Raw genomic sequence first — 26,156 nt, 5'->3', positions numbered from 1 at the left:
GAGCTTGCAGTGAGCCGAGATCGTGCCACTGCACTCCCTGGCAAGAGAGTAAGACTCCGTCTCAAAAAAAAAAAAAAAAAAAAAGTCACTAGCGCTTACTAAAAAATTTCCCAAAGTACAGAATATGACTCTAGGTAATACCGAGTTCCTACCATGCACCAAAGCCCAGGCACCTTCTTTTTGTGCTTAGGTGAAAGCAGGTAAGTGGTCAAGGGAACATCAATATATACAGGACAAAAAAAGGAAGAGTATACAAATGAGACTAAAAAGGAAAAAAGCAAGAATAAAACCAGAAGAAAGTATATTGCCATTGATAGTAATGACAAAAACCACAATTACTTTTGCACCAACCTAATATGTCACAGAAACCAAAAGTGGAAACAACACACATATCAAATACCACAAAGTAGTATATGGTATGAAGAAAACTGTCCACTGGATTGGACACTACAGAAGGCAGAGTCAGCCTGGCCTACTAAAACAACACCAGTAACAAAGAGCTCACTACAGTAGTCTGTTCTATTATTGCAAAGTTCTGGTTGTTAAAAAGCTTTTCTTCTTTCCAATGACACAACAAAAAGCAAAGGCGTTGGAGTACACACTACTGTGTTCAAATTCTGACTCTGAAGAATTAACAGTTAAAATAACCAAATGCAATGATGATACTTGGCTAGATCCTGATTTGAACAAACCAGCTATAAAAGACAGTTAGGGATTTTTTTTTTTTTTTTAAGATAAGGTCTTGCTCTGTCACCCAGGGTGTAGTGCAGTGGCTCAACCATAGCTCATTTGCAGCCTCAAACGCCTAGGCTCAAACAATCCTCCCGCCTCAGCCTCCCAAAGTGCTAGGATTACAGGCATGAGCCATCATGCCCAGCCAATTGGGGAAGTTTTAATAAGCACGACTACCAGACAATAGTAGAAAATTACTGTTAATTTAGTTAAGTATAATAATGATATTAAGATCATATATGACATTTTTTGGCCAAGCGCAGTGGCTCACACTTTGGGAGGCTGAGGCAAGCAGATCACCTGACCTCAGGAGTTCGAGACCAGCCTGGCCAACATTATGAAACCCTATCTCTACCAAAAATACACAAAAAATTAGCCAGGTGTGGTGGTGCATGCCTGTAGTCCCAGCTACTCAGGAAGCTGAGGCATGAGAATCACTTGAACCCAGGAGGCGGAGCCTGCAGTGAGCCAAGATTGCACTCTAGCCTGGGTGATGGAGTGAGATTCGGTCTCAAAAAAAATTTTTCTGGGCCATGCACAGTTGCTCACTCCTGTAATCCCAGCACTTTGGGAGGCCAAGACAGGAGGACTGCTTGAGGCCAAGACTTTGAGACCAGCCTGGGCAACATAGCAAGACCCCATCTCTTTTTTTTTTATTGTATTTATTTATTTTTTGAGACGGAATGTCTCTCTGTCGTGCAGGCTCAAGTGCAGTGGTATGATCTCAGCTCAGTGCAATCTCCACCTCCTGGGTTTGAGCGATTCTCCTGCCTCAGTCTCCTGAGTAGCTAGGATTACAGGTGCGTACCACCACGCCTGGCTAATTTTTGTATTTTTAGTATAAATGGGGTTTCACCATGTTGGTCAGGCTGGTCTCGAACTCCTGACCTTCTGATCCACCTGCCTTGGCCTCCCAAAGTGCTGGGATTACAGGTGTGAGCCACCACACCTGGCCTCCGTCTCTTTTTTTTTTTTAATGCAGTTTCTGATCTTCTGTGTATACTAAATGTATCTATAACTTTATATGCTGGAATATGAAATAACACAAAACTAATATTGGACCCGATGCAAATAATGTGAGATGGTAAAGCACTAGGTGAATTTATGAATTTCCAGGATAATATCTCCTTTGATCAATTTTCCTAGTTAAATATGAGAAGGCCTGAAAAGGACCACTTGGGGCAGAAAGGCAACTCATGGGCTGGGTGCACAGCATGGCAACAGAGCAAGACTCTATCTCAAAAAAAAAAAAAAAAAAGAAAAGAAAGGCAACTCACCTTTTCTTCTGATGTTAGAGGGCTATTTCAGAATTTCAGAGACTGTGGGAAAGAAAGTAATCAAGAGGAAAGAGGAAGTTAGGTTCCTTGTGTTAGCCTGGCCTTTTTTTTTTTTTTTTTTTTTGAGTCTCGTTCTGTTGCCCAGGATGGAGTGCAGTGACGCGATCTTGGTTCACTGCAACCTCCACCTCCTGGGTTCAAGCGATTCTCCTGCCTCAGCCTCCCAAGTAGCTGGGACTACAGGCATGTGCCACCACGCCTGGCTAATTTTTGTATTTTTAGTGGAGACAGGTTTTCATCATGCTAGCCAGACTGGTCTCGAACTCTTGACCTCAAGTGATCCACCCGCCTCAGCCTCCGAAAGTGCTGGGATTACAGGCATGAGCCCCCACCACACCCGGCCAAGAGAATATTTTTATAGCCATGAAAAATGACAGTTACTATCAGTACACAAAGATATATGTACAAGAATATTAAAGTATAAATTGTTGGTAACTGTGATGGTTAATATTGAGTGTCAACTTGATTGGACTGAAGGACGCAAAGTATTGTTCCTAGTGTGTCTGTGAGGGTGCGGCCAAGGGAGATTAACATTTGAGTCAGTGGAGTGGACGAGGAAGACCCACCCTCAATCTGGGTGGGCACCATCTAATCAGCTGCCAGTGTAGCTAGAATAAAGCAGGCAGAAGATGGAAAAGCAGACTTGCTGAGTCTTCCGGCCTTCATCTTTCTCCCATGCTGGATGCTTCCTGCCCAAGAATGTCAGACTCCAACTTCTTCAGCTTTTGGACTCTTGGACTTACACCAGTGATTTGCCAGGGGCTCTCAGGCCTTTGGCCACAGACTGAAGGCTGCACTGTCAGCTTCCCTACTTTTGAGGTTTTAGAACTTGGACTGATTTGTCACTGGCTTCCTTGCTCCTCAACTTGCAGACGGCCTATCGTGGGACTTTACCTTGTGATCATGTGAGCCAATCTTCCTTAATAAACTCCCTTTCATATATACATATATCCTATTAGTTCTGTCCCTCTAGAGAACCCTGACTAATACAGTAACAGAGAAAAATGGAGACAATCCAAATATCCAAAAATAGAGATAGATTAAATAAATTACAGTACAGGCCAGGCACAATGGCTCACACCTGTAATCCCAGCACTTTGGGAGGCCCGAAGCAGGTGGATCATTTGAGCTTAGGAGTTTGAGACCAGCCTGAACAACATCAGGAGACTTTGTCTCTACAAAAAATACAAAAATTAGCTAAGCGTGGTGGCCCATGCCTGTAGTCCCAGCTACTTGGGAGGCTGAGGCAGGAGAATCGCTTGAGCCCAGGAGCGGAGGTTGCAATGAGTCAAGATGACACCACCGCACTCCGGCCTCGGCACTAGAGCAAGACCAATCAATCAATCCATGTGCATCCATACAACTTAATATTATGTAGTCATTAAAAGAATGAGGTAGCTAGCCAGGCGCGGTGGCTCACACCTGTAATCCCAGGACTTTGGGAGGCTAAGGTGGGAGAATCACAAGGTCAGGAGATCAAGGCCATCCTGGCTAACACGGTGAAACCCCATCTCTACTAAAAACACAAAAAATTAGCCAGGCCTGGTGGCACAAGCCTGTAGTCCCAGCTACTTGGGAAGCCGAGGCAGGAGAATTGCTTGAACATGGGAGGTGGAGGTTGCAGTGAGCCGAGATCACGCCACTGCACTCCAGCCTGGGAGACAGAGCGAGACTTCATCTCAAAAAAAAAGAATGAGGTAGCCAGGCACAGTCACTCATGCCTATAATCCTACCACTTTGAGAGGCCAAGGGGAGGATCCCTTGAGCCCAGGATTACAGACAGGAGCCACCGCACCTGGCCGATTTTTTAATTTTTTGAAGAGGTGGGTTCTTACTATGTTGACTAGATTGGTCTTGAATTCCTGGCCAACGTGGTGAAACCACATCTCTACCAAAAAAAAAAAAAAAAAAAAAAAAAAACAAAAATTAGCCAGGCGCGGTGGCACATGCCTGTAATTCCAGCTACTGAGGAGCCTAAGTGAGGCAGGAGAATTGCTTGAACCCAGGAGGCAGAGGTTGCGGTGAGCTGAAATCGCACCACTGCACTCCAGCCTGGGTGACAGAGTGAGACTCTGTCTCAAAAAAGAAAAAAAAAAATCAAAAAAACAAATACAAAAGATATAGTCATTAAACTGAATTCATACTAACTGATATATAATAGATGGAATTTCTTTAACTTTCTGATAGAGGTTTGCTTCCTTTAATATTTTTTCCTGATAAAAGTTCAGGAAAGTAAATTTCAGGCAGGTGGATCACCTGAGGTCAGGAATTCAAGACCAGCCTGGCCAACATGGCTAAACCCCGTCTCTACTAAAATACAAAAATTAGCCCAGCATGATGGCGGGTGCCTGTAATTCCAGCTACTCGGGAGGCTGAGACGGGAGAATCACCTGAACCTGGGAGACGGTGGTTGCAGTGAGCTGAGATCACACCACTGCACTCCAGCCTGGGCAGCTGAACGAGACTCCATCTCAAAAAAAAAAAAAAAAAGAAAGATTTTAACCGAATTTCAGACTAGCCAGAAGGAAGCAAACTGCAACCTGTAACTGTTCAGACAATACAGGTGACAGTTAAAAATCTTCAATGATATCTGTTGCTTATAAAATTCTTTAGCCCGGCATTCGAAGACTCTGCTCCACTATAATTAGGCTAATCATTATTCCCTACACTTAACGCACCCTTCTGATGTAGTGTTGACTTTCTGCCTCAGCTTATATGATGTTCATGTCATTCTAGCTCTTGTAGTAATCTGACTATACTACTTACTTGGCACTCAATTAATGTCTTTTTGGTCTTCCTAGCTCCACTCTCACACTTTTTTCAATCTGTTTCACCAGGCTAAGTAAACTTCTGAGAATCATTCATGTGTCATACAAAAGTTCTGCCTCATTTGACCCCTACCCACATCTCCAGCCTCATCTATGTCCATTCCTCTATCTGCAGTCACAATCTACTCCAAACATAGAGAATTGCTATATTTGTAGAGCCCTGCTCACACTTCAATATCTATGCATGTAATATTCTTTCTCCCTGGTGTGTTCTTCCCAGATTCTTCCACATGACTCTCTCAGTAATCATCTCATGTGGGAGGTGTTCTCTGACCCCTCAATCTCATTTTCTGTGCTTTGATATCACCCTGCACAAGTCTTAGTTATTATAGTCATCATATAGTATTTTAATTGTTGCTTATCATCTCTTTCACTGGACTATGAGCTTCCAGACTATGAGCTCTTTTAGTCCAAGCTAAGGGCTTGGACTCAAACTTACCTTCAAACTATGGCAATACAAAGTATAATACTACAATATTGAGTCAAAACGTACAGTGGAGAAAAAGCAAAATAAATAGGACATCGAGATTCCACATTTTCAGTGTAAAAAACATACTCCTTCTTTCATTCACTCAGCCAACATATATTTATTTAGCACCTCTTACGGGCCAGGCACTATGCCAAATCCTGGAGAGATGGTGACGACAATATAGACATACACAGACAAATAATTCTGAGAGGATACAGTCCAAAATGTTAACAATGGTTTTTAACTTTTTTTTTTTTTTTTTTGAGACAGAGTCTCACTGTGTGGCCCGCTCAGGCTGGAGAGCAGTGGCACGATCTCAGCTCACTGCAACCTCTGCCTCCTGGGTTCAAGCAATTCTCCTGCCTCAGCCTCCTGAGTAGCTAGGATTACAGATGCACACCACCATGCCCAGCTAATTTTTGTATTTTTAGTAGAGACGGGGTTTCACCGTATTGGCCAGGCTGGTCTCAAACTCCTGACCTCACATAATCCGCCTGTCTCAGCCTCCCAAAGTGCTGGGATTACAGGGGTGAGCAACCATACCCAGCCTGTTTTTAACTTTTTGAATCATGGGCAAATTATGAATAATGTGTATCTTCTCCTTTAAAATCTCTATTTTCCAATTCTTCCTTAATGAATATGCATTACTTTTATAATCGCCAAAAAAATTTTTAACATCCTTCCAAAATACAAATTCCTAACAAACAGTAGCAATACAAAACCCAAAGTAAATACTATGCAATGTGAAAGTGAAACAAATGTTGAGAACTTTTAGTCAGATTCTAGTTACACCTAATACAAAGAATAATAGGACTAAAGTATAAAAAATACTTTATGATTTCCATAGTGAAATCATTGTGGAAGTCATTGTGAAGAAGATTCCATGAAATTGTCCAAGGAAAACACTGACCACAAGATCAATACCACCCTAGTTTTCCATACTGCAGAAAGAAAAAAAAATTTTTTTTTTTTTTGGAGACGGAGTTTTTGCTCTTATTGCCCAGGTTGGAGTGCAATGGCTCAATCTCGACTCACTGCAACCTCTGCCTCCTGTGTTCAAGCAATTCTCCTGCCTTACCCTCCAAAGCAGCTGGGATTACAGGCATGCGCCACCACGCCCAGCCCCCCCAAAAAATTATATTATTCTATTTTATTTAATTCAGAGGAAGAGAGAATAGCCTCCATACTTGTTCCAAAGACAAATTAATAAATAACACCATATTTAATCTGTATAATGATTTACAGTTTACAGTTCACAGAGCATTTTGATCTTCACAATAATTGTTTTCTTGTTCCCATCGGATAGATTAAAAAAATAAAGGACTGAAATGCAGAAGGCCCTTCTTTTTTTTTTTTTTTTTGAGATGGAGTCTCACTCTGTTGCCCAGGCCAGAGTGCAGTGGCAAGATAGATCTCGGCTCACTGCAACCTCCATCTCCCTGGTTCAAGCCATTCTCCTGTCTCAGCCTCCCGAGTAGCTGGAACTACAGGCGCATGCCACCACACCCGGCTAATTTTTGTATTTTTAGTAGAGACGTGATTTCACCATGTTGGTCAGCTGGTCTCGAACTCCTGACCTCAGGTGATCCACCCGCCTCAGCCTCCCAAAGTGCTGGGATTATAGGCGTGAGCCACCACGCCCAATCAGGCTCTTCTATCTTTTTTACTCAATATCCAAAAGCTATAAAAGAAAAGACTGAGGGCCGGGCATGGTGGCTCACGCCTGTAATCCCAGCACTTTGGGAGGCCGAGGTGGGCGGATCACAAGGTCAGGAGTTTGAGATCAGCCTGGCCAATAGGGTGAAACCCCATCTCTATTAAAATATAAAAATTAGCTGGGCGTGGTGGCACACACCTGTAGTCCCAGCTACTCAGGAGGCTGAGGCAGAAGAATTGCTTGAACCTAGGAGGTGGAGGTTGCAGTGAGCCAAGATTGCGCCACTGCACTCCAGCGTGGGCAACAGAGCAAAACTCAGTCTCCAAAAAAAAAAAAAAAAGAAATCTCACTTCTGTGAATTTATCCCACAAATATCCTTGCACACATATAAAATGACACATTCAAAGGCCCTTTTTATAGCATTGTTTATAATATCAAAACACTGGAAACATAAATGTCCATTATAAGGAATTAGTTAAATAAATTATGATACATCCATTCAATGGAATACTATGCAGGTGATTAAAAAGAAAATAATAATAATAATAATAAATGAATAAATAAATAATATATATATAGGCCACAGTGGCTCACACCTGTAATCCCAGCACTTTGGGAGGCCAAGGTGGGTGGATCACCTGAGGTCAGGAGTTCGAGACTAGCCTGGCCAACATGGTTAAACCCCGTCTTTACTAAAAATACAAAAATTAGCCAGGTGTGGTGGTGCACGCCTGTAATCCCAGCTACTCAGGAGGCTGAGGCAGGAGAATCACTTGAACCCGGGAAATGGAGGTTGCAGTGAGCTGAGATCGCACCACTGCACTCCAGCCTGGGTAATGAAGTGAGATTCTGTCTCAAAAAAATAATAATATATATAACCAAAAAAAAAGAATGAGGAAGCTCTCTATGTACTGATCTGGAAAGGTCTCTAAGATATATAAAGTAAATAAGCGGCCGGGCCTGGTGGCTCACGCCTGTAATCCCAGCACTTTGGGAGGCCGAGGCGGGCGGATCACAAGGTCAGGAGATCGAGACCATCCTGGCTAATACGGTGAAACCCCATCTCCACTAAAAATACAAAAAATTAGCCAGGCGTGGTGGCAGGCGCCTGTAGTCCCAGCTACTCGGGAGGCTGAGGCAGGAGAATGGCGTGAACCCAGGAGGTGGAGTTTGCAGTGAGCCAAGATTGCGCCACTGCACTCCAGCCTGGGCGACAGAGCAACACTCCGTCTCAAAAAAAAAAATAAGCAAGATTGGGGGTGGGAAGTGCAGAACAGTGGGGAGCCATGGGCAACTGTACATGAAAAGTGGGAAAAACAGGACTATACAATTGACCCTTGAACAACACGGGTTTGAACTGTACAGGTCCACTCATGTGCTGTAGTTATTCACAAGTGTGATCATAGCACACTATGGCCTCAAACTCCAGGCCTCGAGTAATCCTCCCACATCAGCCTCTGGAATAGCTGAAACTACAGGCAAAGCTGTATTACATACAGATTTTTTTCAACAAATATATTTTTTAAATTTTTGGAGATGTGTAACATTTTGAAAAAAACTCAGAAACAAAACACCTAGCCTAGAAACATCAAAAAAATTAAGAAAAAGTTAGGTATGCCATGAATGCAGAAAATATATGTAGATACTAGTCTATTTTATTATTTACTATAAGATATATACAAATCTATTATAAAAAGTTAAAATGTATAAAAACTTATGCACACAAATACAAACCATACATGGTGCCATTCATAGTCAACAGTAAACAAATGGAAAGGTGCAGTATTAAATCACAACTGCATAAAATTGACTATAGTATATACTGTACTTCTGTAATAATTCTGGAGCCACCTCCTGTTGCTGTTTCAGTGAGCAAGTGTTGTGAGTAGCCCCTAAAATGCTGTGTGATGCTAATCGTCTCCACGTGAGCAGTTCCTTCCTCCAGTAAAAAGTGTCACAGTAAAAAGTGATCGCTCAAGGTTCGTGCATATTTTTCATCAGGCTTAGTGCAATACTGTAAACCCTGAATAACACCATGAGATCCATACCAAGTGCCACTAATGCTGGAAGTGCTCTCAAGAAACAGAAAGGTCATGACATTATACGAAAAAGTTGGCCAGGCATGGTGGCTCACACTTGTGATCTCAGGACTTCGGGAGGCTGAGGCAGGAGGATCGCTTGAGCCCAGGAGTTTGAGACCACCCACGGTAACATAGTGAGACCATGCCTCTACAAAAAAATAAAAACTTATCCTGGAGTGGTGGCACACACCTGTAGTCCCAGCTACTCGGGAGACTGAGATGGGAGGATGGCTTGAGCCTGGGAGGTCGAGGCCATAGTGAGCTATGATCAGACCACCGCACTCCAGCCTCGGCAACCGCCCCTGTCTCAAAAAAAAAAATAAATAAAAATTTGAATTGCTTGATATGTACCACAGATTGAGATCTGCAGCAGTAGTGGTCAGCCATTAAAAAAAAAAAAAAAAAAAAGTAAATTCATGAAGCCAGGCTATGCAATGCCAACAGCAACAGCAGTTAAGTTTTGCGGGAAGTCAAAAATTATACCTGGGGCCAGGCGTGGTTGCTCACACCTGTAATCCAGGCACTCTGGGAGGCCAAGGGGGGTGGATCACCTGAGGTCAGGAATTTGAAACCAGCCTGGCTAACATGGTGAAACCCTGTGTCTACTAAATATACAAAAATTAGCTAGGCGTGGTGGCAGGCCCCTGTAATCCCAGCTACTCGGGAGGCTGAGGCAGGAGAATTGCTTGAACCCAGGAGGTGGAGGTTGCAGTGAGCTGAGATGGCGCCATTGCACTCCAGTCTGGGCGACAAGAACAAAACTCCAATTCAAAAAAAAAAAAAAAAAAAAAATGTCCAGGCGCGGTAGCTGACGCCTGTAATCTCAGCACTTTGGGAGGCTGAGGCGGGCAGATCACAAGGTCAGGAGATCAAGACCATCCTGGCTAACACGGCGAAACCCCATCTCTACTAAAAATACAAAAAAAATTAGCCAGGCATGGTAGCGGGTACCTGTAATCCCAGCTACTCAGGAGGCTGAGGCAGGAGAATGGCGTGAACCCAGGAGGTGGAGCTTGCAATGAGCTGAGATCACGCCACTGCACTCCAGCCTGGATAATAGAGAGAGACTTCGTCTCAAAAAAAAAAAAACAACAACAACAAAAAAGAGGAGCCAGGCATGGTGGCTCACACCTGTAATCCCAGCACTTTGGGAGGCCGAGGCAGGTGGATGGCCTGAGGTCAAGAGTTCAAGACCAGCCTGGCCAACATGGTGAAACCCTGTCTCTACTAAAAATACAAAAAAATTAGTTGGGCATGGTGGCGCACACCTGTAAACCCAGCTACTTGGGAGGCTGAAGAGGGAGAACTGCTTGAACCCGGTAGGCAGAGGTTGCAGTGAGCTGTGCCATTGCACTACAGCCTGAGCAACAAGAACGAAACTCCGTCTCAGAAAAAAGCAAAAAAAAAAAGGAAATTAATGAAGCCAGGTTATGCAACACCATCACCAACAGCAGTAGTTAAGTTTTGCTGCGAGGGGACGGCGGAGGGGGGGTCAAAAATTATATTTGGGGCCAAGGCACAGTGGCTCATGCCAGTAATTCCAGCACTTCCAGAGGCTGAAATGGGAGGAGTGTTGATGCCCAGGAGTTTGAGACCAGCCTAGGCAACATAGGGAGGCCCTGTCTCTACAAAAAAAAAAAAATTAGCCAGGCATGGTGGCATGCACCTGTGGTCCCAGCTACTCATTCAGGAGGCTAAAAGGGGAGGATCACTTGAGTCTACAAAGTTGAGTCTGCATCGAGCCATGATCCTGCTACTGCACTCCAACCTGCGCAACAGCAAGAGATTCTGTCTTAAAAAAAAAAAAAAAATTATACTTGGATTTTCTACCACACAGGGGTTGGCTTCCCAACCCCTGTTTTGTTCAAGGGCCAACTGTATCATTTTATTTTTAATTCTTCTTCTTCTTCTTTTTTTTTTTTTTTTGAGATGGAGTCTCCCTCTTGTCGCCTAAGCTGGAGTACAGTGGCGCGATCTCGGCTCACTGCAACTTGCGCCTTCCAGGTTCAAGTGATTCTCCTACCTCGGCCTCCCGAGTAACTGAGATTACAGGCACCTGCCACCATGCCTGGCTAATTTTTGTATTTTTAGTAGAGACGGGGTTTCACCATGTTGGCCAGGCTGGTCTCAAACTCCTGACCTCAGGTGATCCACCGGCCTCTGCCGCCCAAAGTGCTGGAGTTACAGGCGTGAGCCACCACGCCCAGCCATATATTCTTATTTGTAAGCATTCGCCTAAAGAAAGTCTAAAAGAGGCCGAAGGCGGTGGCTCATGCCTGTAATCCCAGCACTTTGGGAGGCTGAGGCGGGCAGATCACTTGAGGTCAGGAGTTCAAGTCTAGCCTGGCCAACACGGTGAAACCACGTGTCTACTAAAAATTAAAAAATTAGCCGGGCGTGGTGGTGCACGGCTACTCAGCTACTCAGGAGGCTGAGGCTGGAGAATCGCTTCAACCCGGAAGGCGGAAGTTGCAGAAAGCCGAGACTGCGCCACTGCACACCAGCCTGGGCGACAGAGTGAGACTCTGTCTCAAAAATAAAAAATAAAGGGCCGGGCGCGGTGGCCCAAGTCTGTAATCCCAGCACTTTGGGAGGCCGAGGCGGGCAGATCACAAGGTCAGGAGATCGAGACCATCCTGGCTAACACAGTGAAACCCTGTCTCTACTAAAAATACAAAAAATTAGCCGGGCCTGGTGGCAGGCCCCTGTAGTCCCAGCTACTCGGGAGGCCGAGGCAGGAGAATGGCGTGAACCCAGGAGGCGGAGCTTGCAGTGAGCCGAGATCGCGCCACTGCACTCCAGCCTGGGCAACAGAGCGAGACTCCGTCTCAAAATAAATAAATTAATTAATTAAATCAAATTAAATTAAAAATAAAAAATAAAGTCTAAAAGAATATAAAGAGACTATTCAAAGTGTTTGGGAGAGGGCATGGAACCAGGTTAATAAAGAACAGAGATGGGAGTAAGATTTTTCACTGTTTTTGTTTTGTTTTGTTTTGTTTTGAGATGGAGTCTCGCTCTGTCGCCCATGCTGGAGTGCAGTGGCAAGATCTCGGCTCACTGAAGCTCCACCTCCCGGGTTCACGCCCTTCTCCTGCCTCCGCCTCCTGAGTAGCTGGGACTACATACATGTGCCACCACGCCCTGCTAATTTTTTGTATTTTTAGTAGAGACGGGGTTTCACCGTGTTAGTCAGGATGGTCTAGATCTCCGGACCTCGTGATCCGCCCGCCTCGGCCTCCCAAAGTGCTGGGATTACAGGCATGAGCCACCGCGCCCGGCCGACTTTTCACTGCTATATAAATTTATTTTTTATTTTATTTTTTTTTTTTGAGACGGAGTCTCACTCTGTCGCCTAAACTGCAGTACAGTGGCATGATCTCGGCTCACTGCAACCTCCACTTCCTGGGTAGAAGCGATTCTCCTGCCTCAGCCTCCCAAGTAGCTGAGATAGCAGGCGCAGGCCACCTCACCCAGCTAATGTTTCATATTTTTAGTAGAGAGGGAGGTTTCACCATCTTGGCCAGGCTGGTCTCGAACCCCTGACCTCAAGTGATCCACCTGCCTCAGCCTCCCAAAGTGCTGGGATTACAGGCATGAGCCACCGCACCCAGCCCTAAATTTATATATTAAAAAAGTTTACATTTAATAACCAGTTGAATGTATTATCTATTCAAAGATTAAATGTCTCTAAAAAAAAAAAAAAACTAAAGCTCACAAAAGATAAGTAATTTGCCTTTATATTAACCATCATATAGTTAATAACAACAGAGTTGAATACAACTAAGGTTTTCCTAATGTTCTTTTCCTTTTATCACACTGCCTTTTGGAAATTTTCAGGAATGGAAGACATAAAACTTATTACAACCAGGCTTTTCTCTGAAACAGCCACTGCCTGTGATTGTTCAGGGAAAATAACACTAGTGAGACTACACTGAAGTCATCTCCATATGATGACTTTGTAAATAGTATAATAGCCATTGTTGGGTCAAAACATTCACCATCACCCACACAATACAATGTAATAATTGGGCTTCATCTACCAGAAGGAGATGAAATTCCCATAAATGCCCTTACCATAGGTTTCAAATTCCAACACTACATTATTTTTGCAAAACAAAATGAAATGTATGACACTAAGAATATATGTATAAATACTTTCGTACAGGCAAGAAAGCATAAAAGCAAGTCAGTTTTCTCCTCAAAATAAGTCCGGGATGAGCATATTTAAATGTGTAATTTTCTTTTTACAATTAACTAAAACCTTTTGAGACCAGCCTGGCCAACATGGTGAAACCCCATCTCTACTAAAAATACAAAAATTAGCCCTGCATAGTGGCCCTTGCCTGTAATCCCAGCTACTCAGGAGGCTGAGGGGCAGGAGAATGGTGTGAACCTGGGAAGCGGAGCTTGCAGTGAGCCGAGATCTTGCCACTGCACTCCAGCCTGGGCGACAGAGCAAGACTCCATAAAAAAAAATTAATTAAAAAAAAAACAAACGCACACACACACAATTAACTAAAACCATAAAAAAATGTTACTGAGGATCCTGAGGTGGAGAGTCCCTAGCCTCCCAGCATACACACACACACACACACACACACACACACATATATATATACACATTTTTTTTTTTTTGAGACGGACTTTCGCTCTTGTTGCCCAGGCTGGAGTGCAGTGACCCGATCTCGGCTAACCGCAACCTCCACCACCCGGGTTCAAGCGATTCTCCTGCCTCAGCCTTCCAAGTAGCTGGGATTACATGCATGCACCACCACGCCCGGCTAATTTTTGTATTTTTTTTTTCAGTAGAGACAGGGTTTCTCCATGTTGGTCAGGCTGGTCTCGAACTCCTGACCTCAAGTGATCCACCCGCCTTGGCCTCCCAAAGTGCTGGGATTACAGGTGTGAGCAACCGCACCCAGCCAGCACATATATTTTAAACAGAATCAAAGCCCATCATATGTCAAGCTTACAGAGGATTTTTTGTGTTTGAGGGTCTATCCCAAACATATATCTGTAAGAGAGAATAACACATCATACATCCAGGGCATCAAGTATCTGAGGATATCACCATTAATTCATATACAAACATCTGTACCATTTGGTACTACTTTTCAACAAGTGCCAAGGAACCACCAATCCAACTCTGGGTCCCTCCTTGGTGAGCAGGCCCACCTATAGGACTTACTATCTCCTCTGCTCAATCTCCTGCTATCATGCTGGACAACTGTGACATTCATATTGATGACATATTCAACACAGCCCCCTAATCTCCCACTACTTCAATAACCTACACCTCCATTCCCCTTCAACAGCATTGAGACAGTTAAGCCAGTTTTTGTCTTTACCTTGAAATAATGAACTCTGGGCTGTCCAATTATATATTTCTTACAAAATCTGGTCTTCAACCACATTTCTGATTGTCTTTTTATTCTCTAAGTACACCAGCCTCCCTCTAGATTTTGCTTCTTATAACTCCCAGCTTGGTCCCTTGGAATGAAACATATCTCCTACACTATCAATAGCAGTGTAAAGTTGCTTCCCATTTTATCTTTCTGTCCTGCAAGTTTCCATTTTGAATCAATCCAACCATCTTTTTTGTCCTACTATTCTTAGGCTGTTGAAGAAAGTGTAAAATCCATGCTCCTGGGCCCCATTACAAATATATTATTTCTAACTAGTAGGACCCTCAATGTGGTCAACAATCTTTTAGCTCCTGAGTTTTTTTTTGCTTTTTTTTTTTTTTCTTTCCCCCAGGCTGGAGTGCAGTGGTACAATCTTGACTCCCTGCAACCTCAGCCTCCCGGTTCAAGCAATCCTCCCACCTCAGCCTCTCCAGTAGCTGGGACAACAGGCATGCACCACCACACCCAGCTAATTTTTTAATTTTCTGTAGAGACGAGGTCTCATGATGTTGCCCATGCTGGTCGCAAACTCCTGGGCTCAAGCAATCCTCCCACTTCAGCCTCCCAAAGTGCTGGGATTAAAAAATCCAAAGTGAGCCACCACACCTGGCCAACAATTTTTTTTGTTAAATCTTTATTCTCTTTCATTTTCCATTTAAGATTCCCATGGCCATAATACTCAAGTCAGAAACTCGCCATAGTGTCTTCAGTCTCCAAACTGACTTCTCCACAGATAAGTAATCACATCAATAAGGCCATCTGTTAAACTCCCTCACTTTCCTTCCCTTCTACCACATCATTATCCATTTTCACTACTATCCTTTTGGTGTCAAAGGGCAAAATGCCTGACTGACATATTTCCTAGATGAACTTTCCCCTCACTTACAGAACTGTTTCACCTGTACTGAAAAGAAAAACACACATGTGCCATAATGGAAAGAACACAGGTTTCAGAACTAGACATACCTGCTCAAATCCTTGTCCACAGTACTCTCAACTGTAAAAGAGGGATACTGACATGTTAACCACAAGGCTGTTGTGATCTATAAAGCATCTTTATGTACCTGGCATATAGTATATTCTCAATAAAGATGAGTTTCACTAGAACCAGCTCCCCTTCACAACCAAACTCTGGAGAATAATTTTACTCATTTCTTCTCATTTATTCCTCAATCCATCATGATCTCACTACTACCTTCATTGCCATCCCCACCCTACCAAAACTGCATTTCAGAGGAAACAAGTGACCTCCTGATTGCTAAATATAGGGCAGGCCAGGCATGATGGCTCACCCCTGTAACCCCAGCTCTTTGGGAGGCCGGGGAAGGCAGATAGCTTTGAGCTCAGGAGTTCGAGACCAGCCTGGGCAACACAGAGAAACCCCGTCTCTACAAAAAATACAAAAAATTATCTGGGTGTGGTGGCTCCTGCCTGTGATCCCAGCTACTCAGAAGGCTGAGGTGGGAGGATCCGAGACTGCACCACTGCACTCCAGCCTGGGCGACAGAGTGAGACCCTGACACCAAAGAAAAAAAAAAAAAAGCTTCTTAACTTTCATTCAGCTGGACCTCGGAAGCACGTGACATTGATAGTCACCGCCCCGCCCCCCTTCTTGAAATCCTTTCTTTGGCTCCTATTATAATGCTGTTATGTTCTAGTTCTTGTCCCGTTCCTTTAATCTCTCTTTTTCAGTGTCTATTACCTTTCAAACAATGATGCTCCTTCTGGTCCACAGCCCTTCTCATCTTTCAGTATTACCATTCCATACTAAGGCATACAAATATCCCCCATATATTCTCTTGACCCTCCAAATTTATGTATCCAGGTCCAAGCTTTCTCCCAATTTTCAGACCCAAATTTCCAGATACCCACAGTGATATTTCAAAACACCTCAAACTCGGCTGGGAGCAGTGGCTCACGCCTGTAATCCCAGCACTGTGGGAGGCCAAGGTGGGCGGATTGACTGAGATCAGACGTTCGAAACCAGCCTGGCCAACGTGGGGAAACCCCGTCTCTACTAAAAGTACAAAAATTAGCCGGACGTGGTGGCGCATGCCTGTAATCCCAGCTACTCGGTAGTCTGAGGCAGGAGAATCGCTTGTACCTGGGAGGAGGAGGTGGCAGTGAGCTGAGATCGTGCCACTGCACTCCAGCCTGGGTGACAGAATGAGACTCCGTCAAAAAAAACAAAAACTAACAAACAAACCCTGAAACTTAACTTGTTCAAAACCAAATTTATTACCTTCTCTCAAAATTGCTTTTTTATGCTCCCTATTTCAGATGAGATCAGGAGCGTTGAGGGTGGTATAACCGGAGACTATGTTCCCTATTTCAATTAACACTACCGATTCACACCATCAGCCAAGTCAGAAACTTTCTACTATTCTTCTCAACTTTATTTTGAAACCTCTTGGAATTTCGGGCCATTCCCTCCCGCCTGGATGAGCACACTCGTTTTCTGCCTACCTGGCCTTTCCGCCTCCACGGTCTTCACTTTCAATCCTTCCTCTATATTTTCACCAGAGATAATGCAATCATACCAAGCTCCTGCTTACAAAACCTTCAACGGCTCCCCATGCATGCAGCATAAAGTCCAAATTCCTCAGTAAGTTCTTCTCAGAGGTATACAATTTAAAGATTTTTAAATTACACAAACCTGGATTTCGCTTGTAGCGAAATCTGAACACTGGCTTAGTCCACTCTTCACAGCGAAGAGTAAAAAGCAGAGAGGGGAAAGGAAGGGAGATGATGACAAGCGAGGAAAGAAGAGGGGGAAGGCAGTAGGGTCTGAGGGGAGGGAATTGTTTTCCTGGGTAGAGGTGAACGTTTTCGAGGGAAGAGCGTATCGGAGGGAAGTCAAGTGAAGGAACCCAGATCTCTGAGGCAGGAGCGGGTATGCGAGCAGGGAGGCGCTCAGTGGGGAGCTGGAAGTCTCTGAAACAAGAGTTTTCCGAGAAAACGAAAGATCCCTAATGCGAGCGAGGTAACTTCTAATGGGTTCCCAGGTTCTAAGGGGGAGCAGACGTGGCGGGGAGCCTGAGGGAAGTGAGAAGGAAAGAGGAAAGCGGCCAGGAAGGGAGCGTCCGCCGCCGCTGAGAGGGGGACCTCTGGGAAGCCGAGGGGTCCCGTCGGGTGCGGAGGGACGCAGGCGCCTCTGCTCCGGGGCAGAGGAGGTGGAGGGGCAGCGCGCGCGGGCCAGGAAGGATGCCCGGGTTTGTGACCCCGTCCTCTTTTCACGTTACCTGAGGCAGGACTGAGCAGCCAGAGGGGTGCCTGCGCGGGCAAGAGGAGGAGACGGCGGCAAAGAGGGAGCATAGTAACCCTCACAGCTCGTTGGTGGCAGCGGCTCCTTAGCCTGCGGAGGCGGTGGGAGCCCCTAGCGCAGAAGCCGGCGACTCAGCTAGGCTAGCGGCGGCGGAGAACGAGGAGACTACTGCCATGGCCCCACAGTCGGGGCCGCTCCCCCCGCCTGTTTGGCGGGGCCAGGAGGACGATCCGACCAGCGAAACCAACAGGGCAGCTGGTAGCTCTGCTGAGCTCCCGGGCCGCGAAAGACTGAAACGCCTACCCGGCCCAGCAGGGGGGTTGGGGGCGGGGTCTCGACTGGCCACGCCCCCCCCTCAAGCCCTCCCTCAGAGTAGCCAGTCAACCGTCAACTCCTGATAAACGAGGTAGTGGAATTGCCCAATTAGCGCTAGGAATGCCACGTGGTATGAGGGTGGGCACAATGGGCGTCCAGAAAAGCCAATCAACAGCCGTAGGCGCCAACTCCGGAGGACGAAGGGAACCAATAGGAAGGAAGTCGAGGTAAAAACAGAAGAAGCAGTGTGTGGGAAAGGCGGAACCGAGGAGGAGGGAATACACCTGGGGGAAACCCAAGTCCAGGAGCCTCTTAGAGGGCGGGGCAGTAAACACAAGATGGACCAATAAAAATGTTAAACACAGAAATGATTGGTAATTGATAAAGCCAATTGAAAATGGACTAGACTGGCGCGGCTTTCGGGTTGGTCAAGGTATAGCTGAGTAAGGAAAAGCGGTAAGAATGCTGCGTCCTGCAGGATTTCAGTATAGTGAGGAGGAAAAAATATATCAATAATACCGACTTGAAATAGTAAGAGCAATCAGTAGAGCTAAACAAAATGCTAGGGAAGCAATTAATCATGACTATGAGATTCCGTTAAGTGAAAGCTTAGAGGAGGTAACACTTCAGCTAGCTTGAAAACAGATTTTGAAAGAAAGCTGGTGGGGAATAAGTTGGGATTTTTTGTTGTTTTTGTTGGTTGCTTTTTTTTAGAAGGGTCTCACTCTGTCGCCCAGGATGATGGAGTGCAGTGGAGCGATCATGGCTCACTTGCAGCCTCAAACTCCTGGATTAAGATGATCCTCCCAACTCAGCCTCCCCGGATAGCTGGGACTACAGGCACACGCCAGCATGCCTGACTAATTTTTTGTATATTTTGTAGAGACGGGGTTTACCATGTTGACCAGGCTGGTCTGTAACTCCTGGACTCAAGTCATTGGCCCACGTTGGCCTACGAAAGTGCCGGGATTACAGGCGTGAGCCACCGCTCCCAGCTAAGAATTCTGCCCAGCTGTTCAAGGCACATATTTCTTCACTTTTTGCATGTGCCTGGACATCAGGAGCTCATAATCTCATGACTGAAGAGACTAGAACAGGAGGAGGGCAAGAGCAAGCAGTATGGGCCTTACTGTATTAGCACTCCCAGGGGTTAGAGACCCCTTTTCAGACATCTTAAGACTTTCATCCTCCTGGAAGAGTATAAGTGGTATGCATTCCTGGTGGCCATAAAGTTTAAGAAATATGGCCAGGGCCGGGAGCAGTGGATCACGCCTGTAATCCCACCACTTTGGGAGGCCGAGGCAGGGGGATCACGAAGTCAGAAGATCGAGACCATCCTGGCAAACATGGTGAAACCTCGTCTCTACTAAAAATAGAAAAATTAGCTGGGTGTATTGGCGCGTGCCTGTAGTCCCAGCTACTCAGGAGGCTGAGGCAAGAGAATCGCTTGAGCCCGGGAAGCAGAAGTTGCAGTGAGCCAAGATCGCACCACTGCACTCCAGCCTGGGAGACACAGCAAGTCTCCGTCTCAAAAAAAAAAAAATATGGCCAGACACAGTGATTCACTTCTGTAATCCCAGCACTTTGGGAGGCCAAGGTGGATCACTTGAAGCCAGGAGTTTGAGACCAGCCTGGGCAACATAGCGAGACCCTGTCTGTACAGGAAAAAAAAAAAATGAGCCCAAAATGGTGGCATGTACCTGTGGTCCTAGCTACTTGGGAGGCTAAGGCCAGAAGATCACCTGAGCCCAGAGGTCAAGGCTACAGTGAGCTGTGGATGGTGCCACTGCACTCCAGCCTGGACAACAGAGCAGGACCCTGTCCCAAAAAAATATAAAAAGAAAGAAAGAAGTGTGGTAGGAGATATTGGAGAGAGAAGAGGCTGCATGTGGGTTGGGCTTAAATGCCAATATTCAAATTTGTCTTTTGTTTTTTATGCTGTGAGAGCTATTCTTGAGCAGGACCATAAACTAAACAGGGCAGTGTTTTAGGAAGATTAATTGGTAGCTCACAGAATCTCTGAAGGGAGAAGAGAGATCACCCCAGCCCAGTCCCCCTGACCAAAGGCTTTTTGGTACCATTCTTCTGGCAACAAATCATGTGCTGCCACCTGGTGACAGCTCAAATAGCAATTTTCCACATTGCTATTTAATATTTCTGTTGAGGTTGGGTGTGTGGGCTCAGACCTGTAATCCCAAGGGCTTTGGGAGACTGAGGTAGGAGGATCTCTTGAGCCCAAGGGTTTGAGACCAGCCTGGGCAACATAGTGAGACACGTCTCTACAAACAAAAATCCTTTTATAATTAGCTGGGTGTGGCATCACATGCCTGTAGTACTAGCTACTAGGGAAGCTGAGGCAAGAGGATCACTTGAGCCCAGGAGTTCGAGACCAGCCTAGGCAAGATGGCGAAACCCTGTCTTTACAAAAAGTACAAAAAATTAGCTGGGTGTGGTGGCGCATGCCTGTGGTCCCAGCTACATGGTAGACTGAGGTGGGAGGATCGCTTAAGCCCAGGAAGTTGAGGCTGCAGTGAGCTGTGATCTCGCCACTGCACTCTGGCCTGGGTTACAGAGTGAAACTCCATCTCAAAAAAAAGAAAAAAAAAAAGTGGAGCCATGCAGTTCATGTTCCGTGTTGTCCAAGTAGTGAAAAGGATCAGGATCATTAGTCACAAGGCATTTTTTAATGAAATATAATAGAAAATATCAGTGTATCACTCCCACTAAGGATAAAAATTAAATCATAACATTTTTATTTCAGTTAATAAATCTACACACATATTTACTAGGTCACAATGTAAATTGTATTTCTTACTGGAAGTCACAGCCAAAAAATTCTTAAAGCCACTGGATTAGAGGCAGAGAGACTGAAAGAAGAGACCAGGGAAGAGGCTGCTACAGAAATGCAGTCTGGGCTGCTAAGGATGATGTGTGGAGATGCCAAAGAGAGCCTCAAGCAGCAGAAGCTGGGGGTAGGCATGGTAGCAGCTCACATCTGTAATCTGAACACTTTGGGAGGCCAAAGTTGGTGGATCAGTTGAGCCCAGGAGTTCGAGACCAGCCTGGGCAACATGGTGAAAACCTGTCTCTACAAAAAATATTTAAAAATTAGCCAGGCATGATAGCGTGTGCCTGTAGTCCCATATATTATTACTTGGGGGGCTAAGGTGGGAGGATTGCTTTAGTACAGGAAGCGGAGGCTGCAGTGAGCCAAGATCATGCCACTGCACTCCAGCCTGGGCAACTGAGTAAGACCTTGCCTCAAAAAAAAAAAAAAAAAAAAAAAAAAGGCAGAAGCTGGAGATAAGGAAAGGTAGCCTCCTACTGTCCAGATCCAAGTCCCACCAGAATATCTCATCCTCCTTTGCATCCCCCAGCACTACTGCCCTAGAGCAGTGTCCTACCTCATTCTACTCACCAGAATGGGAGCTCCCATTACTTTCCAAGTTCAACTGAGCTTGCACTCAGAAGGTACAGCTATAGGCTGGGCATGGTGGCTCACAACTGTAATCCCAGCACTTTGGGAGGGCGAGGCGGGCAGATCACTTGAGGTCAGAGGTTCAAGACCAGACTGGCCAACATGGTGAAACCCCATCTCTACTAAAAATACAAAAATTAGCGCACACCTGTAATCCCAGCTACTTGGGAGGCTGAGGCAGGACAATTGCTTGAACCTGGGAGGCAGAGGTTGCAGTGAGCTGAGATGGCACCACTGCACTCCAGCTTGGGTGACAGACCACGACTCCATCTCAAAAAAAAAAAAAAAAAGATACAGCTATAAATGTCTATGAACTTGGATTTCAGGGGTAGACGCCACAGAAAGCACTCCAAGTAACAGGAAGATGAACAGGTACAGCTGATTCTATCCCATGTGGGTGCTGACTCACAGAAAACACATCAGGGAGGGTTAAACCATTGTATTGCAGTTGGGGGGCAAGGATGGGCAGGCAGTGAAAAGCCTCAGTAGATAAGACAGATAATAGCTACTTCAAGAAGGTAGGGGCAGACAGCCCAGAAACAGGGCCTTGGAGGGGAGGGTGGGCAAAGAAGCCTTCATCCTACTATTCTTAACGAGTCCTTACAGGTCATTCAGGAGCATTTTGGGGCCCCAAAGGAATAGGTCCTCTTGCTTAAGACTCTGGGCATGGAGCTGAAAGATGCTGGGCTCCAGGTTAGAAAGGGTGCTCCTCTGGGGATCTAAGAGGAAAGAAAAGGGAAGAGAAAACAAGTCATCAGCAAGCATTGTGATATGCATAGAACTAGGCCCTAGGCCTTTCTAATAAAGAGGGGCATACAGGACTGACAGGATAAACAGCAACAGAGGTCAGTGAGTTCACAGAAAGGCAGAGACTCCATTCTACCTAGTGTTAAATAATTAGGCAGCTGGCATTCAGGCACCATTCAGATTTAGCCTCCCCCAAAACGGGAATCCTTGTCCTTATCCTCACCTGGCTTCCATAAAAGTTCTCAGCTAGTGTTACTGTCCAGAAGACTGAATTAAGAGCTGGATGAAGAAACAGACATGGTGAAGGTAGTGGGCAGAGGCAGCTTAGATTGGAAAACATGAATGGAGATCCTGGAAAGGGGAACAGAACCAGAAACAGAGAAGATAATGATGTATCAAGGGGGCCCTTCCAACACAGAACTGTCCTCCTTCCTCAGGCTAGGACTCTGGTCTCCTCCCTCTTTTTTTTTTTTTTTTTTTTTTTTTTGAGATGGAGTCTCACTCTGTCACCCAAGCTGGAGTGCAACGGCATGATCTCAGTTTACTGCAACCTCCACCTCCTGGGTTCAAGTGATTCTCCCACCTCAGCCTCCCGAGTAGCTGGGATTACAGGCACCCGCCATCATGCCCGGCTAATTTTTGTAGAGATGGGGTTTCACCATGTTAGCCAGGCTGGTCTTGAACTCCTGACCTCAGGTGATCCACCCACCTCGGCCTCCCAAAGTGCTGGGATTATAGGCGTGAGCCACCGCGCCCTGCCCATCTCTCCTCCCTCTGTAACATCCAAACATACAAAGGTACCTCACTGACTCTCTATCAGGTAAAGAATGCCCTTATGGGATACAACCCAGATACTCATACTACCCCAAAAGCCCAAGTCAAATCTAGGATAGCTGAACTTTGGTCCCCAGTGCCCGACCTGTGAGACAATTTCCCTCCAATGGCACAGCACCCACACCCCCGACCTAAGGAGGTTGTGCTCCCTCCAGGCATCTTGGTCCTCTGTCCTGGTAGCCTCCAGGGTATGACCCTTGCCTTCCTGGCCACTTTGCAACTGCTGTAACATCTGCCAGATCATGGGCTCAGGTGGAACCAAACCTCTCCCTCTCTCCCTCCCCATGACTGTCCTCTTCAGCACACTTGGAACCCTCATGTCGGCAAGGATAGTTTCTCATGGCCGGGAGCAGAAGGGTTAGGAAGAAGAGCTCTGGAGAGAGAGAGAGTCAGCACAGGGAAGAGAGGAATGGAGACAGGGGCAGGAGAGGGTATCCTGGCCTCCCTGCAGAACAGGATAGACAGAGAAAGGAAAGGTCCTCCATAGAGAAATATGCAGAGACAAGTCTGAACCTAGTCCTACCTTCCAACTGCCAACCTGAGCCTGTCGTCCCTCAGCCAGCTGTTTCAGCAGCAGCTCCTGGTGCTGGCCTGCAGATGAGAGAGAATGTAAGGGGGCTGTTCCCCAACTTCTTTCCTTCTCCCTCCCTGCCTGTGACCAGCCTGCTGCCAAAAACTGAGACAGAAACATTCTGGCTCAGCCATTGGGACGCTTCCAAGCTGACTGAAGAGATTAAACTCACACCATGAGAGACAAAGAGTGCAACAAAATACTTGGCCACACTTCTCAGTAGCTCAGGCAGTTGGAGCCATGGCCACTTAATGGGAGAGCAAGAAGACTTTCCAGGCCAGGCGCAGTGGCTCACACCTGTAATCCCAGCACTTTGGGAGGCCAAGGCAGGCGGATCATCTGAGGTCAGGAGTTCGAGACCAGCTCGGCCAACATGGTGAAACCCCATTTCTACTAAAAATACTAAAAATACGAAAAAAAGTGGCCGGGCATGGTGGCGGGCACCTGTAATCCCAGCTACTCAGGAGGCTGAGGCAGGAGAATCGCTTGGACTCGGGAGGCAGAGGTTGCAGTGAGCCAAGATTGCGCCATTGCAACACAGCCTTGGCAACAGGCAACAGAGTGAGGCTGGGCAACAGAGCAAGACTCCATCTCAAAAAAAATAAAAATAAATAAAAATAAATAAAAGAAGATGACTTTCCAGAAAAGGGGACAAGGAAATGCATATTTGCCCCCAACCACCTTTTACTTACTCAACTGGTACTGCAGCAACTTCAATTCCTTCTGCATAATCTCTGAGTCCTCCCACAGCACTGTAGGAGTGACAGCAGTGCTATTCTAAAGTCAATCAACAAAACCAGAGTAAGAAGGCAAGTAGAGTATCTAGGGTCTTGTGAAACTCTTAGAGAGGATGATCCCCAACTTGTCCCACTACAAATGCCAAAAGTTCAAAGGCCTCAAGAAGGCAAGGTCTTGCCTATCCCTTACTCAGTCTGCAGCTCCTGAGGAAGGCCATTGGTAGTACTGCATTCTCCTGGTCCTGTTTGCATCTGGGCTTGGGCTGGGGCTTGGGCTTGCTCCCACACCTGGCTCTGAAGGCCCTGCAGTTCCCTTCTCAGCTCCTCCAGGCGTTGCTCCAGGAGAAAAGCACTCCCCTTTGGGGCCCCCTGCAGCAACCTTAGTGATGCTGTAGTGGGACAAGTTAGGGATCATCCTCTCTAAGAGTTTCACAAGACCCTAGATACTCTACTTGCAAAACAAGACACATGTGCACACACAACAGGTGTGTGGCAAAATTGTGTGCATACATATGAAGCTGTGTATATGAAGAAAATAACTGGCCAGATACCTTCCAGGACACTGATCTGGTACTTCTGCTGCTCTCGCTCTTCTAGCAGGCCCTGCACTGCCTGCCTTAGTGCCTGTCACCTCCCCAGGCAGAAAAAAACACATGAACTACTGTATAACAGTTTTTCCCGACCCCTAGTATCCTCATCTCACACAAACATCACATATACACACCAAGGATTCCAAGCCTCACCTGAGCCTGAGATTGAAATTGGGATCAGAGAATAGCAACCTCATCCCAGAGAGAGGATGGGCTCTAGGACTCAGGGCAGCTCAGCCTTTGTGGAACTATGGGAGTCTCTAAAGCCCAAGGCTGTTGAGCTTGGACTCCTAACTGCAGAGGCAAGTGATGAGAGGAAATCCAGGTCCCAGCCAGGTCCCCGGCTGAGGAAATAACGAAGGGTTAAGTGCAGGGTCTGTGTGGGGAAACAGAGTTCAGGAAAGGACAGAGTTGGAATTTGGAAGGAATAATGGATGATACGGGCACTGGAGGAAGGCACAGAAAGAGAAAGGGCTTGGAAGTAGAAAGAGACATTACTTACCTGCGGTGGAGACCCCAAGAGGATACAGCCACTGCTACAGAAGAAACAGATGCACAGGCCAATGAGCTCTGTGGAGACCCCAAGAGGATACAGCCACTGCTACAAAAGAAACAGATGCACAGGCCAATGAACTCTGAGAGTCCCTTAGCCTCCCCACGCAAACTGGGGACTTCCACCAACCCCTCACCTTATTCCGGACCACATTTCCATCAGTAGCGTTGAGAAGCACATCCAGCTGCTCCAACCAGCTGAGGCTCGTATTCATATCCTGTGGCAGGGGAGCGGCAGGGGTCTGGCTCCCTGGTGTCTTGTGCTTGCTCTCCCAGCGGGGGATACCCAAGGTATCCCCAGGAAAGGCCACCACGTTAGATGGAAAGAGGGAAGTGGGGATGCAACACTGGGGTAGGTGGATGCGCTATCAGACCAAAACTGCGATCCTGTGACTAGGGAAAGGAAGGACGCTCTTGGGGAACTGGGGGAAAAGCGGGATACCGTGATGATACGCAGATATCAGGTGGGGATTGAAGGTGCCAGAACCTGGTCGAGACCTCCCCAGAAGTAGTACACTGGCGCCGCCACGCCAAACCTGTGCCAGTGACAACTGC

At 46.2% G+C, this 26,156-nt stretch overlaps 3 protein-coding genes across 15 annotated transcripts in view; all 3 read right to left on the bottom strand.

Moving 5' to 3' along the window:
* The window catches only part of TESK2 (testis associated actin remodelling kinase 2), a 149,285-nt gene extending 131,087 nt beyond the window's left edge, over window positions 1-18,198 (bottom strand). For 4 of the 9 annotated variants that reach the window (XM_001156172.8, XM_009456275.5, XM_009456271.5 and 1 more), the window contains exon 1: window positions 17,755-18,198. The gene's annotated coding sequence lies outside the window, so the exon portion shown is untranslated. Of the gene's footprint in view, window positions 1-2,009; window positions 2,052-15,478; window positions 15,510-16,978 lie in introns of all 9 variants that reach the window. The other 5 variants (XM_063802686.1, XM_063802698.1, XM_009456262.5 and 2 more) reach the window with 4 other exon arrangements.
* Window positions 843-4,998, bottom strand: LOC129138227 (UPF0764 protein C16orf89-like). The gene is made up of 3 exons (XM_054674905.2): window positions 4,975-4,998; window positions 4,049-4,145; window positions 843-1,146 (listed from the first exon to the last, which is right to left on the bottom strand). The coding sequence occupies exons 1-3, from the start codon at window positions 4,996-4,998 to the stop codon at window positions 938-940; spliced, it is 330 nt and encodes a 109-aa protein (XP_054530880.1). The 3' UTR covers window positions 843-937.
* Window positions 18,199-20,822: 2,624 nt separating the features above from the next.
* Window positions 20,823-25,868, bottom strand: CCDC163 (CCDC163 homolog). 5 transcript variants are annotated; one of them, XR_010154163.1, is made up of 6 exons: window positions 25,739-25,868; window positions 25,552-25,650; window positions 24,415-24,499; window positions 23,675-23,742; window positions 22,541-22,668; window positions 20,823-22,289 (listed from the first exon to the last, which is right to left on the bottom strand). XR_010154163.1 is itself a non-coding variant. In XM_063802730.1 (6 exons), the coding sequence occupies exons 1-5, from the start codon at window positions 25,814-25,816 to the stop codon at window positions 22,182-22,184; spliced, it is 438 nt and encodes a 145-aa protein (XP_063658800.1). In that variant the 5' UTR covers window positions 25,817-25,868; the 3' UTR covers window positions 20,823-21,180; window positions 22,175-22,181. The 5 variants fall into 5 exon arrangements, 4 of the variants coding, with proteins under 4 accessions (XP_063658800.1, XP_009454797.1, XP_024201152.1 ...); XM_063802730.1 differs by lacking the exon at window positions 22,541-22,668 and having other exon boundaries at window positions 20,823-21,180; window positions 22,175-22,289; XM_063802737.1 differs by having other exon boundaries at window positions 22,158-22,289; window positions 22,541-22,596.
* Window positions 25,869-26,156: the final 288 nt, after the last annotated feature.

This window comes from Pan troglodytes, chromosome 1 (genome assembly GCF_028858775.2).
Source record: "Pan troglodytes isolate AG18354 chromosome 1, NHGRI_mPanTro3-v2.0_pri, whole genome shotgun sequence".
Taxonomy (NCBI): domain Eukaryota; kingdom Metazoa; phylum Chordata; class Mammalia; order Primates; family Hominidae; genus Pan; species Pan troglodytes.
Note: the sequence above shows the minus strand (reverse complement) of the source record. Positions and strands in the feature narration are given on the sequence as shown.

Bases quoted from the DNA above. Each gene is read 5' to 3' on its own strand.
- CCDC163 (XM_024345384.3), bottom strand. From the start codon at position 25,816: ATGAATACGAGCCTCAGCTGGTTGGAGCAGCTGGATGTGCTTCTCAAC. The intron at 25,651-25,738 runs GTGAGGGGTTGG...TTTCTTTTGTAG, and splicing joins GAAATGTGGTCCGGAATAAG to CAGTGGCTGTATCCTCTTGG. The intron at 22,669-24,414 runs GTAAGTAAAAGG...TCCCCTTTCCAG, and splicing joins GTTGCTGCAGTACCAGTTGA to GATCTCCATTCATGTTTTCC.
- LOC129138227 (XM_054674905.2), bottom strand. From the start codon at position 4,998: ATGGACATAGATGAGGCTGGAGAT. The intron at 4,146-4,974 runs GTGGGTAGGGGT...TTCTTTTTTGAG, and splicing joins ACATAGATGAGGCTGGAGAT to ACAGAGTCTCACTCTGTCAC. The intron at 1,147-4,048 runs CTTAGGCTCCTC...CCTCAGCTTCCT, and splicing joins CAAGCAATTCTCCTGCCTCA to GAGTAGCTGGGACTACAGGC.